Source organism: Uranotaenia lowii, chromosome 1 (assembly GCF_029784155.1).
Source record: "Uranotaenia lowii strain MFRU-FL chromosome 1, ASM2978415v1, whole genome shotgun sequence".
Lineage (NCBI taxonomy): Eukaryota > Metazoa > Arthropoda > Insecta > Diptera > Culicidae > Uranotaenia > Uranotaenia lowii.
Genome location: NC_073691.1, coordinates 123,999,308 through 124,015,294, shown reverse-complemented (window position 1 = coordinate 124,015,294; position 15,987 = coordinate 123,999,308). Strand labels below are relative to the sequence as shown.

At 38.5% G+C, this 15,987-nt stretch overlaps 2 protein-coding genes across 2 annotated transcripts; one reads left to right on the top strand and one right to left on the bottom strand.

Annotated features, from left to right (window-relative positions):
- The first annotated feature begins 5,590 nt into the window (after positions 1 to 5,590).
- On the top strand, positions 5,591 to 6,495 carry LOC129739047 (UDP-N-acetylglucosamine transferase subunit ALG13 homolog). The gene is made up of 2 exons (XM_055730421.1): positions 5,591 to 5,804; positions 5,881 to 6,495. Exon 2 carries the CDS (start codon positions 5,887 to 5,889, stop codon positions 6,397 to 6,399), a length of 513 nt encoding a protein of 170 aa, XP_055586396.1. The 5' UTR covers positions 5,591 to 5,804; positions 5,881 to 5,886; the 3' UTR covers positions 6,400 to 6,495.
- Positions 6,496 to 6,731: 236 nt separating this feature from the next.
- Positions 6,732 to 14,825, bottom strand: LOC129739737 (protein abnormal spindle). The gene is made up of 7 exons (XM_055731242.1): positions 14,625 to 14,825; positions 14,368 to 14,550; positions 12,337 to 14,139; positions 10,263 to 11,743; positions 7,421 to 10,193; positions 7,232 to 7,351; positions 6,732 to 7,169 (listed from the first exon to the last, which is right to left on the bottom strand). Exons 1-7 carry the CDS (start codon positions 14,637 to 14,639, stop codon positions 6,909 to 6,911), a joined length of 6,636 nt encoding a protein of 2,211 aa, XP_055587217.1. The 5' UTR covers positions 14,640 to 14,825; the 3' UTR covers positions 6,732 to 6,908.
- Between the last annotated feature and the right edge of the window lie 1,162 nt (positions 14,826 to 15,987).

The following is a 15,987-nucleotide window of genomic DNA, read 5'->3' as shown; positions in this document are numbered from 1 at the left end:
ATTTTATCTAACTGTTTGGAACAAATAAAATTTAAAAAAAAAATCAATAAATAAATATATTTAAAATACATAAATTTTCACAAATCAGTGCTAAGTTTTTTTTTTTTTAACCATCTGGCATCTCTGACCCGCGTTTCCGTCGTTTTTGGCGTGAGTTTGACATATGACATGAACGCTATGCGTTAAGGTTCGAGAGCAGTTTTACGATTATTTTTTAAATTGAAGTAAATCGTTAAAACCTTCATTCACCTTTTCAGATACCGTCACTTATTCACATGGACGTTCATATTTCGTTCTTATCGTTGTCGAAGTAAAGTTTAAAATAATCGCTACGTTTACCGAAACAATCACTATTGCTAGAGCCGTAGATGTATCGTATTGATTATTTAAGATATAGTTTTTTTGTATGCGGGAGGGAACCCAAACAAAGATGATGGAAAAGCGACGTCTTGTTAAAGCACTCAAAATATTCCGTATCTTCTCGAGGAAGTACGGCGAGTGCTTTCCCGGTCTTATTGAGCGCAAGAAAATAATAAAAAGGTAAAATTTACCGAGACAGCAAAGGTGAATGCTCGCAAAAGCCAAAAAGGTAACTTCTACCTATTCGAGGTGAAACTCACCTCAAAGCGAGGTAAAATATACCTGAAACGAAGAATGAAAAAAGGTACAATTCACCGAGAAAAAATGTGAATCCAAAAAAGGTAAATTTCACCTCGTAGCGAGGTGAAGTTCACCTGAATTGAGCTGTATCAAAAAGTATAATTCACCTAGAAAGAAAGGTAAATCCAAATAAGGTAAAACTTACCTCGTAGCGAGGTGAAGTTGACCTGGATTGAGCTCAACAAAACGGTACAAATCATCTCGAAAAAAAGTAACGATTTGACGAATCCGTTTATTGAGGTTAAGCTGTTTTGCCGTTGAGGAACAAGTTCTGCTTCGTGCACAATATGTGAAAATCGGAACAAAATGGTAAGTGTTTTCTTAGATTTCATTTAGTTGTTCTGGTTCTCTTCATAATACTTTGCTTTTGTTTCAGATCGGCCCACAGAGCTTCGTGTTGTATTCCCGTCAGCCTTCAGATATTATTCCGGACAAGCCGGACCTGACAAGCTTGGCGAACAAAGGACTTGCCTCAACAATTTTTAAAGAACACGGTGATATATTTCAAAAATAAATATTACACTGCAAAAAATCCACATATTTGGAATATGTGTTAGCCTTATAGATTTTTGCAATTTGATTCCCATTTGGAAAATACGTGCCCACACATATAGAATTCAAGATTATAACTTTTATATGCGTCACATAAAAGTTATAAAATTCCACACATAACTATTATGAGCCTACATTGTACTAAAATATCTGCCTACTTTAGGGCGTTTACATGCTTGCCTACTCAAAGGCGATTTTTAATGTTCGAATTCGTTTTCCGGATGAAAATATTAATTGATTTTTGCTATACATTCCTGTTTAAATATTTATTTTTGATTTCGGCATGAAAATTTCATAACGATGAATACCGTTCTTCCTCGTCCTTGCATAACGGAAACTGGAAGTCGGATCATCAATCTCCGGGAGTCTTTGTCGGGATTTTCCTAAAACAAAATATGTGTTACAAACCTGAATTCGATCAAATAAATTATAAACTCACCTTCTGAATTGTTCAGGATGTGTAAAAGATTGTCGGTCTAGGTCTCCAAAATCAATTAAGGGCCGACCATCCTGCCTGTGTGTAACCGGGGACCGCAAGCAAGTCACCAGCTGGAAACCGGATGCGAGGACCATTTTCGGGCGACCAATTTCTGGGACTAACTAATTTCAGCATCACAGTCAGAAGCCAGTTCCCTGCGGGAGAATAGAATAGATCAATGAATATTTACTGGTTTAATTTTTATACACTTTTACTCACCTTATTTGTTAACACAACGGGTACTCCAAATTTTTTCTTCAGGTCGGCCATTTTTAGAACATGACTATTTTCAAAAACTAAAATCATATACCCAAGTAACCATAAGCACTAAAGCTTTGCATTTTTATAGCTTTACTCCAGCATTCAAGTGCTAAATTACACTATATCAGCATACCAAGTGCAATTTTGCATTACAACAGCCCTTCGAGTGCTATGCTGCATGAAATTAGAATTATACCACTCTTTTAAAATGCAACTAGCATTTCATCAGCTTTACACAATGCTTTAGAAATTCATCATAGCTCTAAAACAGAATAACAAATGCTATATTTTCTAAGCATTAAATTCGCATCAAACAAGCTTGCTTAAATACTTTTTTGCACTATTTGAGCACTACATTGGCATTAGGCCAAAGAGCATTAGCATTGATTGATGCTGAATCAATGCAAATTTAGGGCACCGGTTGCAAGAAATTTGATTCAAATAGGACTTTAATTTCAAAGATTTAACGCGGACCTGATAGGTCCACAAGCAGAGTTACTGAAAAATGTCCGATCCATATGGATGTCATGAGTTCGATTCCAGGTCATCTTCACCCGAAAAATAAAAAATAAAAATATTGAAAATTCAAACCGAGAGATCCCCTTAATATGCATCAGCGAATATCAAAATAAGTCAAATTCATTATCATGGCAGAAAAAATGGAGCCAAACAAAAATCGAAGTTTTTTTTTACCCGCATGGTTGTACCTCATTTGAACGCCATTTGCATTTTCCCAGCATTTTGCCCGCCAACGCTATAGCATCAATTCAGCATAGCACAGTGCTTTTATAGGGTTATACCAGTTTCTGCACTAAAGCCGCAGTTAATTTCGCCAAATCTGGCTCACAGGGCTAATATGATGCACAGAATCAAGCTCTATAGCTGATGTTAGAGCAGAGTTGGTGCTAGTTTTTAGTGCTTATGGTTACTTGGGTAATTTATGTGTAAATTTCATATAAACTTCATATTTCGATAATAAATTTTATGTGTGACATATGATAATCATATGAATCATATAAAATCTAAACGTAGAACAATTTTGAAGACGTATGTGTGGGGGAAACATACATCCTAAGTGTGGATTTTTTGCAGTGTAGGTAACTCGCCCTATTTATTTCAAATAAATACCAATTTTTTCATGAATTGTGTTTTTTTAAATTAATTATTATTGAAGAAACCAATCAAACAAACAAGCATTTACCTTTTAAATCAGTGAATGGGAAAACGGTATTATTTACTATTTTGCTAGGTGAATGAGAAAATGGTAAAATCTACCTTTTTGTTAGGTGAATTGAAAAAAAGGTAAAATTTACCTTTTTGCTAGGTGAATGAAAAAAAGGTAAAATTTACCTTGAAAGAGGGGTGGAAAAAATTCACCTCGCAAAAAGGTAAATTTTACCTTTTTTTTATTTTCCGTGTTCAAATCGATCGTTCAGTCAGTATGGTCAGTGGTGGTAAAACCACTGAGCATACTGACTGGACACTTGATTTCGTTTTCTGGATAATTTTTTCAACAGCACGCAATGTCGATTCCAGAGTGCGCATCGATCGGTTTGAAGAAATGCTATCCCAGTTAGGAAATGCCACCCAACTTTAAAAATAAAACACGCAATTTCTACGATAAAATCGGGCTAAACAGGACCACTTTTCCTACAGGACATTTTTTTGTCAAATTTTTCAATTTCGCCACCTGCCGTCGGTATTGCGAAACTGCAAAATCTGACAATAAAAAATTAGACAGAAAATGGTTTAATTTTTGTTCTAAGTGTCATGTCAGTGTGATCAGTGGTAAAACCAAAGGGAAGAGGTCACTTATATTTTATGTGAAAATTATTTCAGTGTACATGATATTTCAAGCGACGCTAGCGCTTGGATTAAATCCAGTGTCATTTTTGAGAACTTTTACCACAGAGAACTTTTACCTGTTCGTTAACGAGAGAGAGTGACATTTTATCGTCACAAAAACGTAACCGAAGAGCCGTCAAATGACAAAAACAAGACGAAATGGCTATATGAGGCACCGTTCCTGCAGGCCATTCGCGATTTCGAAGCTAATTTTTGACAGCTCGTGTGTGTGCAAGAAAATGTAAACAAACGGGTGGAAATACTAGCTTCTAATAAATCATTAATTTCTTTGATTTGGTTAGGATTTTCAGAAAATGACGGATACAGATTTGGAGTAGAAGGTTCAGAGGTTATTGTGAGCTATAGGAGAAAATGTGTATGTACCGTGAAGCATCGCAAATCGACATAAAAAAGGTCAATTTTTTACTACTCCAAAAACTATTCTCAGTATTTCACATATTTTTGAATGAAAACTCGAGCCAAATGCACATTTTCAATTGCAGTTTGTTAAAAGAGTAGTCAATTAACGTTCCTTTAAAATTTGGGAAAGACCCAATAATTGGTAAGGTAGAATTTTTTATTCGAAAAAACATAAATTTTTGCTATTTTCTATTAGGTTTCCTTCTGCAGCTGCATACAATCAGGCGTAATAATTTTAAAGCTGGAAAGCGGATTTTTAAATTCGATGGTGGTTGACATGAAAAAAAATTATATCCTTGGATTACTACACAATTCAAGTTTACTTAAATGCTTTTCAATTGCCATCGTTCAAGGGTTATAAAATGTTTTGTATTTTTATCGGACCTCATGATCTCATTTTTTTTTGGAAAATTTTATTGAAAATTATATTTATACAACCACTAGCCGTAGAAAATTTTAAATTAAAACTTAACATTTTATACTGTCTTAGGCTGAAACTATTTAAATTTTTATATAACGTATTTATAAAATGAAACAACTAAACCAAATCCAATAGTTATAGTTTAAAGTAACAACGAGAAAATCGTTCTTTTATATAGACCAACGAGAATCGCATAAAGTTTAATATGAAGATATGATAAAAAATATTGATTATTGGAAAAAATTAAAAGTTAATAAAATGACGAAAAGATTGATTCCCATAGGGGCCGTTCAGATACCACATGGACAGAAAAATGAGATTTTTGATTCCTCCCCCTCCGTGGACATTTGGCAAACCCCTGCCTCCCTCCCCGTATGTCCACGTGGACAGATTTGAAATTGTTTTTTTTAATCTAATTTGTTATAATTATAATTATTATTAATTTCAAAATTATCATATTTATAACTTGCTTTCAAGTGGCTACTAGTTGCTTAAACTTAAACTGGAAAGCTTTGCAATTTTAAGATTTTGATTAAAACATCTTAATATTTATTCACCTTAAGAAAATGTTTTGAAAGTAAGTATGTCCACGTGGACACTACCCAAACCCCTACCCCCCTCTCCGTGGACATTTTCATACCCCCTCCTCCCCCCTAAGTTGTCCAGGTGGTATCTGAACGGCCCCATTTTAGTTTTCTCTGACCGACTGACTTTTTTAAAATGGAATTATCAGATAGAATTGACTCTCCTACCAGGCTAATTTATTTAAATTTACTTTAAAACAAACTCCAATTTTTCAAAGGAGTGTTTTTTTTTCAAAATCATTTGGATTTATGAAAACTTAACTCGAACAATGTAAAGTTGTCTATAATTTATCGTTCACCCAGAATGTTGCTCACGCTACATCGTACTACCCCAGATGGCAGCAGCGCAGCTTCGAAAGAGCGGATAAAACCCAAAAATACAACAACAACGAGAGAGAGGGTTTTTGCTCAAAAAATATATGCATGCCAGCTCTGCAATCCGTACAACGTTTACATTTATATAAAATTTTCCGAAATTGCTTTCAATGATCTGTAAATTACTGTGTTTTAAAGTGCAATTATCGTTAAGAAATACTCTATATGGTCGCCTTTTGACATCAACCACAAAGAACTCCTTTTTGCGGTAGGTATGGAAAATTTATTTCCAAATTCTTATTCTAATGTACAGTGATACTTGAATTTGCCGCTGATATACAAAGGCCAAAATGAAAATACCAACTTTCGAAAAAATATTAGTGACCGTCGGAACAACCCAGTTTGATGAGCTTATCCAAACCGTAACCAGTCATAATGTGGTTGACGTTCTGCGGAGGTTCGGCTGCCGCAAGCTAACACTTCAGATAGGACGTGGCCGGAATCCGAAATTGGATAAAGAAGTCTTCGGTAGCGACATAGAAGTTAAATATTTTGATCTTAAAGCTAGCATAGCCGATGACATCGACTCAGCTGATCTGGTTATAAGTCATGCTGGTGCCGGAAGTTGCATAGAGGTGCTGGGAGCTGCGAAGCCCCTCGTGGTCGTGGTTAACGAACGACTCATGGACAACCACCAGTCAGAACTGGCCGAAGCACTCCATCAAGAAGGACATCTATTGTACTGCACGCCAGAATTTTTGAGTAAAACTTTAGCTGAGGGAGACTTCGGGAAGCTGAAAAAGTTTCCCCCAGGCTCGGTCGGAGATTTCGTAAGTTATTTGGATGCATTCATGGGATTTTGAATAAGTATACCAAAATAGGTAAGTATTTTGTTACCATAGGATAGTTGCTGAAGTAATTGATATGATGTTTTATAAATAAATTGTTCTACCTATCAATTTGCTCTGTTCCCAGTGTTTTCTAGAGAAATTATTTTCCAAACTTTTCACTTCTGTCATATTCAGTAATTAGGTTCTTCAGCAGCAAAAAAATACAACTTTTTCTTTAGTTATAATATGGTTGAAAAATGTATCTACTACATTAACTAAACTATTTAAAAGCTGCTCAAGTTTTTGCTGTATTTTTAAGTTTTTTCTGTTGCGAAAATTTCTTTCAATATAAAACTACCTTTTTTAATGATTTAAAAAGTAATGTATTACATTTAAACTAAACAATCATGTTCAAACTGCCACTAAACGACGGCACCAAAACTGAAAACTTCTAAACTATCTAGGTACTATAATAATTAAAAGAAAAAAATTTAAAACATACAAACGCGTTTACAGGTTGCTGCGTAACTTTGCATTACATGTTACGAAATATCGACATCTAGGGCTGATAGCACCGTGTCGAAGGCAAACACCGACGAGTAAAACACATACGGTTTGCTGCGTATCACACCGTAATCAGGGGCCAGGCATGGAACCATCCGCATCAGCGAAGGGTCGGGTGGTACTAGGCAGCCCACTGGCTTTTTCACATTCTTCCGCATATTTTCCTTGCGCTGGACGAGCTTCTTCGTTTCGCGCAGCATGAAAATTGCCTCGCGTGATATCATGTATCTGCGTATAGCCTGTCGGAACAAAAGATATGATTATTGACAATATGGAGCAAAAAATTGCCATAACTTCTTACATTTTTCTTGTGCACATCATGCGATAACACCCATAAAAGTGAGCACAAGGTGTTGAAAATGCCGCATTCTTTGTCACACCAGCGGAGAAGCATCTGCGAAACGGTTACCAGTCCGCTTTCCTTATTCGGGACAGAAATTATAGAACAATTAATACAACAACCAACCACGTGAAATTCAACCGAACTTACCCGGAAGGCTTCCTCCTTGGTGCCCTCGAACCGCGCCATGTTCAGAATGATGCGAGCACAAATTTCAATCAGCTGTTTATCTAGTTCGGAGCGAATCGCTTGTGCCATTGTTCCGTAGCAGAATGTGGCCAAGAAGATTGCATCCGGCTCGAGAAGATGCGGAACCAGTCGTGATATTTGCTCAATGCGCTGGAGCACCTTAATGGCCTCGTGAACAACGAATCGTGTCTTCATGAACTTCATGCAGTAGTTCAAGATGTTGCTGACTCGATTGGATGGATCGCGAGCCGCTTCCTGTCGGCTGGCAACCATTCGTAAAGCAACATCTTGCATTGGCTTTGTTTGATAGCGTTTTCTGTGAATGTATCCTCGCCAGCGGGCTTGGATACATTTGGCTGCCTTTTCACGGGTTCGACGCTCCAGATATTCCGGCGTAAGCTTGGCTTGGAATGCTTGACGAGCAAGAAAGCCTCTGGCCCTAGTTTGAAGACCAAACGTGACCGTTTTAATTTGCTGAAACCGGGCCTGTTGCTGGCGCGTGGCGAGCTTGGCTCTGTAACGTCTTTGAATAATAATAACTGCACTTCGATACAGCCGATAGGTGATTTGATCTGTCAAACGCATGCGATAAGCTCGATACCGCACTTGAATAGTAGTGACGGCGTTTATAACACGTTTGTACTGCTCACGTTCTTTGCGCATCGCAAGAGTTGCACGCCACCTATGCTGAATTTTTATAACCGTGGATTTCAAGGTTTGGAAATTCCTCTGTTTAGATATCATAGCCAAACGAGCACGGTAATAATTTTGTAAAACTATACAACAAGTCTTTAGTTGCAAAAAATCTTGACGAGTTTTTTTCATGACTAAATATTCACGGAACCGTCGTTGAATTCTAATGGCCGCGTATCTTTGTCGCTGGAAAGAGTTGTATTCAAGTTCCATTGCTCGATTTGCACGAAAACGACGCTGCAAACAAATCGTGGCATTTCTCAAGTTTTGGAAACGCGATCTTTGTTGCTTCATTTCTATACAACCGCGATAATACTGTTGAATAATAATTGTTGCACTTTTCAGATTCAAATAATGGCCGCATACTCTCTCCATATCTCGCTTGGCTCTATATTTTTGTTGAATGAAGACTACCTTCGAAAGCATGAATGTATATTCCGTTCTAACCGATCGCATTAGCATTAATGCACGATAACGTGTTTGTAAGATGATGACAGCCTGGCGAACCTTCTGATATTCCATACGACATTTTCGCATGCTAAGGATAGCTCTCCAACGGCGTTGGACAGCGATGGTAGTGTTACGGAAATTCAAATATTCTGCTCTCTGTTGACGACCCACAAGAAGAGCATGGTAGTGTTTTTGTATTGTGGCTGCTGCCCGAGACAAATTCTGGTATTGCTGTCTCTGTTGTAACATAAGCTTTGTTGCTCGGTAACGTCGTTGTACCTTAACGACTGCAGCGCGAAGCTGCTGGAAATATTTTTGGACATTTCTTGTGAGTATATAGTTTCGAAAGTAACGCTGTATTGTAATAGCCGCAGTCCTTTTTTCGAGATAGTTCTCTCGAACTCTGCGCTTAATCTGGACGGTTCGCCAATAATGTTGAATTTTTATAATGGCATCTCGCTTGTTCCGATATGCCTGCTGAGTTTCTCGAGCTAGCAGCGTAGCCCGCCATTTTTGCTGAATTAAAATTGTGGATGTTTTTAGTTTGAAATATTCTGTTCGACATTTTCTGGCTTCCATTTTGGCTCGATAATGGCGCTGTACAACAATAGAATGATACTGCAAAGCAAGAAATTCTAATCTTTCCAGTTTCATTTGAACTGTAGCTCGGAAATGTTGCTGTATCGTGATGCATGCAGTCTGCATTTGAAGATAACGCGAGCGGTTTTTCTTCATGGCAACTTGGGCTCTAAAACGTTGTTGAATGGTGATTACGGCATTCTTCATCTCCAAAAATCGATTGCGATCTTTTTGCATCGCTATTCGAGCACGGAATCTTTGCTGTACAACTATAGAAGCCAATTTCAGAGTTACAAAGCTTTTCCTTATTTCGCGCATTGCTTGTAATGCTCTGTATCTTTGTTGTAAGACAATTGCAGATTCCTTTATACGTATGTATTCTTTCCTCTGCTGTCTCATATTTAGTTTTGCTCTGTACTTTCTCTGTGCAAAAATTATACAATCCCGCTGCTTTTCGTATGATGCCATCGTCTGACGCATGAGTAACAGTGCTCTAAATCGGGTTTGTATGAATATTGCGCTTTGTCGCTTTAGCAAGAATTCTGTTCTCTGAACTCGGGCCATCAAACATTCGCGCCATCTCCGCTGAATCAATATCGATGCACTGCGACGCCGCAAGAAATCACTTCGAACCTGCCACCTCCGGTAAGTAGCCTGAATTTTTGTCGCTGAAACGTTTCTCAACAATTTACGCTTATTGAATGCCACTATTCCCATAACAATGCTTTGGAGCTTGCGATGAATAAACCAGCTTTTGATCGATCTCTGAATTACGACGGCCGACGAGTGCTCCAACCGAGCTTGATCCCTAATTTGCCTTATCACAATCGATGCTGACAATAGTCGTTTGGATAAGGCATACCTGCGAAAGCATGATTGGATAACAATTGCATTTTTGCGCTGCAACAGGAACTGATCGCGTTCAACTCGAACTTGCTGAATCGAGAGCCACCAACGTTGAATACGAAGTATCGCCGAGTACTGCTGTGCTGCATTTTTCTGGGCCAGGTATCTGAAATAAAGCATAGGATGATATTACATAGGACGTTATCTTCAAAAAAAAAAAAACGGTTACACAAACCTTCTGGTATATTTTTGTAAGATAACGATCGACTCTAATTTATGCTCGCGCATTTGCAAATACTGTTGTCTAGCGCGATACATCCTGTACACGGACTGTATCTTTAGAGCTGCAATTTCGCGACGCTTCTGACGCTTTTCTTCAATTCGCCTAGCAATGACTACTTTGAGCCAGTTTCGTTTCCACCAATTGCGTATCGAATTTGCAGCGGCCTTGAATTTCGGTGAGCGAAATTTGTACACAATCTGCCACAGTAGGGACAAAGTTTTCTCACGATGTCCATCGCAAACATCTTTGGCAGTAATGTCTCCCGTTATTTGGTAATCTGCTTCTTCTAAAGCCTTCAATGCGAGGTTCACATTGTGGACTTTTTGTAGCCTCGAAATTGAAGGCACTCGAAGATTCTGACTGATATCGTCTCTCAACAAAATTATCTCCATGACACGTGTCAGTCGGATGCCATCACGCAAATCAACTGCCAAATTCTCAAACGCATAATCAAATTCATCTAAGAACGTTTGTTTGTGCTGTAGAACATATCCAAATCTCTTCAAATGCTTGGTTATATCACCAATACCAGCTATCAGCAGTGATGAAAAGCGAATCAAAATTTCACGAGTTTCCTTGTAAGGCGCATTTTTAACGAACAAACAGGGATTGTGTTTAATTAACCGTCGGTTCTTTGCTGTATCCAAAAAGAACATCAAAAACAAAAACATACGGAATGTAAACTTTTTCATGTGCTCCGCATAAGCTGGTGACAAGCTATAAGCCTTGGAACTTTTCGCTTCCAAATATCTGTCGCGGAACAAACGGTTCACGATAAATGCACTCAGTCCAATAACATCCCTATTGGACTGAAGATCGATCTGCTCTCCGAAGATCACCTCTAAGCCCAGTCGTAGCCACAGCGGATTGAAACACAGTAAAAGCTCCAGAATACTTCGCTGTAGAACTAAATCCAAATGCAAGTCACGATCCGTCCGCAGTGTCATTAGTTTCTTTTCAATAGCCGACCTAACTTTCCTCAAAGGTTCTGCGATGCACTCGCTAAGGTACAACGAAATCCCAGCATTTCTTAGCTGATCCAACCGATTACGATAGTAGTTTCGCGAAATCAACTCTTTCGTTGGAGCGAGAGTAAGCTGTTTGCCTTTTACTTCGTCGAACAATTTGCCGACGTCCAGTGGTTTATTTGGTTCGGTATCCAAATCGGCCGGGATGGTGACCAGGGCATTTAGCCACTTTTTCAACTGGCGTTCATACTTTTCAAAGGCCCGCTCGTCCAAATACATGGTGGCCGTTAAGAATGGATCGCAAGTTGTGGTGGCCGCAAAAGGATCAGGATTGATGAGTGTCTTCAGATGATGTTCCGAATCGTATAGAAATACCCGTCTCTCCTCGGAAGGGAACTTTTTTACCAAGTTGGCAGCATTGGCAGGGGGACGCTTGAGCGATAGCGGCCGAGGAACTTTCGGAACCTGTGGATTATAAGAAGATTCACTATTCTTACCATTTACCGCCCTTATTTTGCTTTTTTTTAAAGTCACAAGTCATAGCAATTTTCCTGCAAAAACCTTAGTAGGTACCTCATAACATCGAAAAAAAAGCAAAAAAAAGGATTTGAGTCGATTTTTAATGGTAACACTTCACGGCTTCATTATTATTTGATACACGAATAGATCAAAGATTATAGAATTTAAGATAAATACCAAACAACTCCTTAAACGACGATGCTATTGGAGTACTAACTCAAATGTATTAATTTTATGTATCTGTTTGCAATAAATGGAAAAAACATGCAAGAAGTCATCATCATATAGATACAAATTTTTGCCTAGCTTAATGTATCAATACTTCCTTGACTTTGTGCAACAGTTACATGTAACTTTAAGGCTACCGTATTTTAAAAGAATAAATTAAATTCAATCAATTTCGATGACCCTTGCCATCAACCCCGATTGTCGATTTGTGTTGTGACTGAAGCCGCATTGCAAACGAAAGAAATGTCCTTGAAAAAGGATAAAACTAAAATTTGAGCCATCGATATATTCCTTCACGGAAACAAACTCACCTGGAAGCAACTTGTAGCTCCACTTGAAGACAGCCCACGAACCATTTTCTTTCCAATGGCCGTTGCAACGGATCCGATGCTAGTGCTGGTCGTTGTGCTGGTGGAAATGGACGACAATGAGTTAAGTGACGCCGAGGTGGAGAATTTGCTACGTTTTGGTGGGGAAATATGCGCTTGCTCTAGTAGCAACATCGGTTCATCCTTTTCACTATCAGTCGAAGTGCGTTTGGTACTCTTCCGCATATCCATTAACGACATTTCGTCGCTGATCCGACTGATTTCGTTTAAATTAAAGCGACTGGATTGGGCACGTATTTCATGTTCCTTGAACATCATTCGTGCCTCGGCATCTTCGTCGTCGTGGAGATTTGGCATCGAACCTTGACTGGCCCGTTGAGCTCGCTGGATTGCGATGGTAGTGTTTTTTAGAATATTATCATCCGAGCTGGATTTCATGAGACTTTCATGACTGGACACTTTGAACGTCTTCTGATGAATCCGAAGTTCCTCTCTTTCCTCTGCCGTAGTTGCATTTGCAACCGTTTCGGAGTGATAGGTCACACCAAGTTCCCGCGTGCTTTCTTCCGCAATCATAGATAGTTGAGGACTAGACGGATACGGGGAAACCGTTCGAGTTTTGTTAAGAGTTTTTGGAGCTTCTGGGAAACTATTTTGGTCATTGAGAAAAACCAGCTGAATCTCATTACACGGAGAATCAGATTCGTTCTGTTTCGGTCCTTCATCCTTCAAGTTGGCCGCTGTTGAAGGTTCTTTAAACGTTTCTCCCGCAAGTTCAATCTCGTATGAGAAATTCAACTGACGTTCAGTATCCTTATTGCATTTCTCTGGCATAACGTACGTTTTTTCTGTTCGAGTTACGCTTGAATGACACGTTGTCCCAAACGGAAGCCTTTGCTTGACATTAGCATTCTGGACGATGCTGTCTTTATTGTGGGAGGTGAACGTAAACTGAGCGCCGCGAGACACGATTGAATCGATTTTGTTGGCGGTTTTTGGTGTTTCCTTCATAGCCAGATAGCTTTGATTGGCGTGGACATTTAACAGCTGTGGTGTGGTAGCTTGTTCCATAATATTTCCATGATTCAATTCTGGTGACAAGCTCAAACGTTTACGAAGGACGGTGTTGGTTTTGTCCAGCCGAAAATCATCTACATTCAAATAGTTCACCGGTGTTGGCAAATCGGCAAGGTACGAAATATTGTGCCCACCACCATTATTTGATGGAGTAAATTTAAGCGTATCGAACATTCTTGATACGTTTTCCGACACTACCGGACTTATATTCTCCTTTCCGTTACTTTTGTCGGTATCAGCCGTATCGGGTACCTGAGAAAAGTTGAAAGCACTAGTGCTAAAAATATTGGAGCCTGTATTTAATCTCAGAACATTGCCCTTGGTTGCATGGACAGCTCGTGAAGGCGATGCTGTTGAGTGAAAACCTTTTGATAGAGGTGATTCTTTTTTTTTGGCCAAAATATTCCGCTTCAAACTCGCTTTCGGCGGAGATGGCGATTTAAGTTTTAATTTTTTAGGAATAATTGGAGTGGGTTTAGAGCCAGGTTTTTTGAGAGGTACTTTTTTAAGTTCAATCGATTTTAAAATAACCGTCACATCTTTCCGGTTGCCGTAAGTGTCGCTTATCTGGATGACTTCTTTGTTGGCAATTATTTTGTTCGGGTTCCATACCAATTCCATTTGTTGTTCACCTTGCGGAGGGATATCGTACGATGTCCATTCCAGCCCGAGACAAAACTCGGGCCTTGGTATTCTGGTTACAAGAACCTGAGAAAGAATTGGAAAGAAATGGGATTATGATTGAAATGTTAAGCGGAATAATTAAAAAAAAATAAAGGGATTTCAACTTTTAAAGTTTTTTTTTCTTCAAGTTTACAATACCTAGTTGTTATTTTTTCAAAAGCTGCCTTTTCATGCTTTTTTATTATTCATGATGATTATTATGTAAAATTTGGTTTTATCGAAAACCAGTGGGCTCAAAGTGAGGTTATTCACCTTTATCGTTTCATCGTACGGGTTTTTGACAACCAGCTGTCGGCGAGCGGTTTTCCCCACCGGAACACCGTCAAAAATTACGGTCGCCCTCGGCGTGAATGGACCTAACTGTACCAAGGTAGGCTCCCGGGATTCGGTTCTCCGTTTAATAGGCGCCTGAACGCGTGTTGGCGTAATGTTAACCTGCAGATAAGAAAAACTCAGTTTTACAAGCTGACATTTTTATTGAAAATTTGCAACGGCCATCGTCTTTCTACCTCAAATGCACTCATGATCCAAGCATTCCCGACGTTCAAAACGATTTTTCGAGAAAAATTCAACTAGGAACAGGATCAATATAAAAAAAATCACAGCAATGAATAAATAATAACTATTCGATCCTCCACAATAACTTTTTAACATTAAATTACTTCAACCGAACTGAAAGGCGCTTCCGACAAAAGTCGTTGAATTTTTTTGTTTTGTTCGAGTCCAATATGAGATAGGTACGCACTCTACTGGAAAATTTCAAACTGAACTTGTGTGCAAGTTGGAAAAATGAAAGAGGTACGTGCACGGAAAAAATTGAGTGGTCATCCCAAAGACGCTGTCATGATAATTTTACCATTTCAGCGCTATAGTATTTTCAACCACGAAAAGTTTAACATCGATTTTGTGAAATTGCGCATGAAACAATATTGAAATTACTATGTACCTGGTAATTTTCGATAACTCTCAATGTTTGTTGTCGAAAATACTATGGTCATGATAATTTCATCATAATTTCTATCACAACTACCGTCTGCATAGTAATTTTGACATTGTGGCACCAATTCATATCAACAAAATACTACGCACATCGTACTTTTGAGAACAAAACATATTTGACTCAAAAACATAAGTGCGTATGATAATTTTACTATGGTAAACATTCTTGTTGTTTACACTAATTCAGGATCATTTATCATCAAACCCGTTTGTAAAAAAACTAATTTTGAGCTGCTTTATAGTTACATAACTTTGAAAATCATTCCAGAGCATCGGGAGAACACTCTAACATTGACCGACGTGTGTCGGAAGTGTGAATTTTCATGTTTCAAATAATGTCATAATGCATGCATGCAAATAAACAAACAAACATACATAGTAATTTTACTATTTAAATCAAGCTCCTCGCTCCTCCTAATCTTTATCATAACACATACTAGTTTCATCATGAAACATCTTAATTTTACTAGGGACGAAGTAAAACAATGCATCATTTCATTGACAATTTTACTAAAACGCAGTCGAATTTACTATGCGCAGCCAAATTGAGCACATGGTAAAATAGCTATGCGTAAGGTATTATAAACAACAAAACATATTTGACTCAAAAATATGGTCGCCTGTTGTTCGTTCAAACCACGGATTTAGTAATTTTACTATGCTTTTTTTTGTGTGTGGGATCTTGCCAGGGCGAGTACAGCTTCGGGTGTGTTTTAATACCAATACACGGAATCGTCCATCTTGTGACAGGCCGATGACATAGTAAGAGCGATGCGATGCGAATTGGCGAACGCGGCCAATGCGAACTCGAGCGGCGGAACAAATTGACATCTGCTTCGCCGCGTTGAGTATGTCAGGTTTAAGCGATTCGCA

Bases quoted from the DNA above. Each gene is read 5' to 3' on its own strand.
- LOC129739047 (XM_055730421.1), top strand. From the start codon at position 5,887: ATGAAAATACCAACTTTCGAAAAAATATTAGTGACCGTCGGAACAACC.
- LOC129739737 (XM_055731242.1), bottom strand. The intron at 11,744-12,336 runs GTGAGTTTGTTT...TATAATCCACAG, and splicing joins GAGCTACAAGTTGCTTCCAG to GTTCCGAAAGTTCCTCGGCC. The intron at 7,352-7,420 runs GTAAGTTCGGTT...GTCCCGAATAAG, and splicing joins CCAAGGAGGAAGCCTTCCGG to GAAAGCGGACTGGTAACCGT.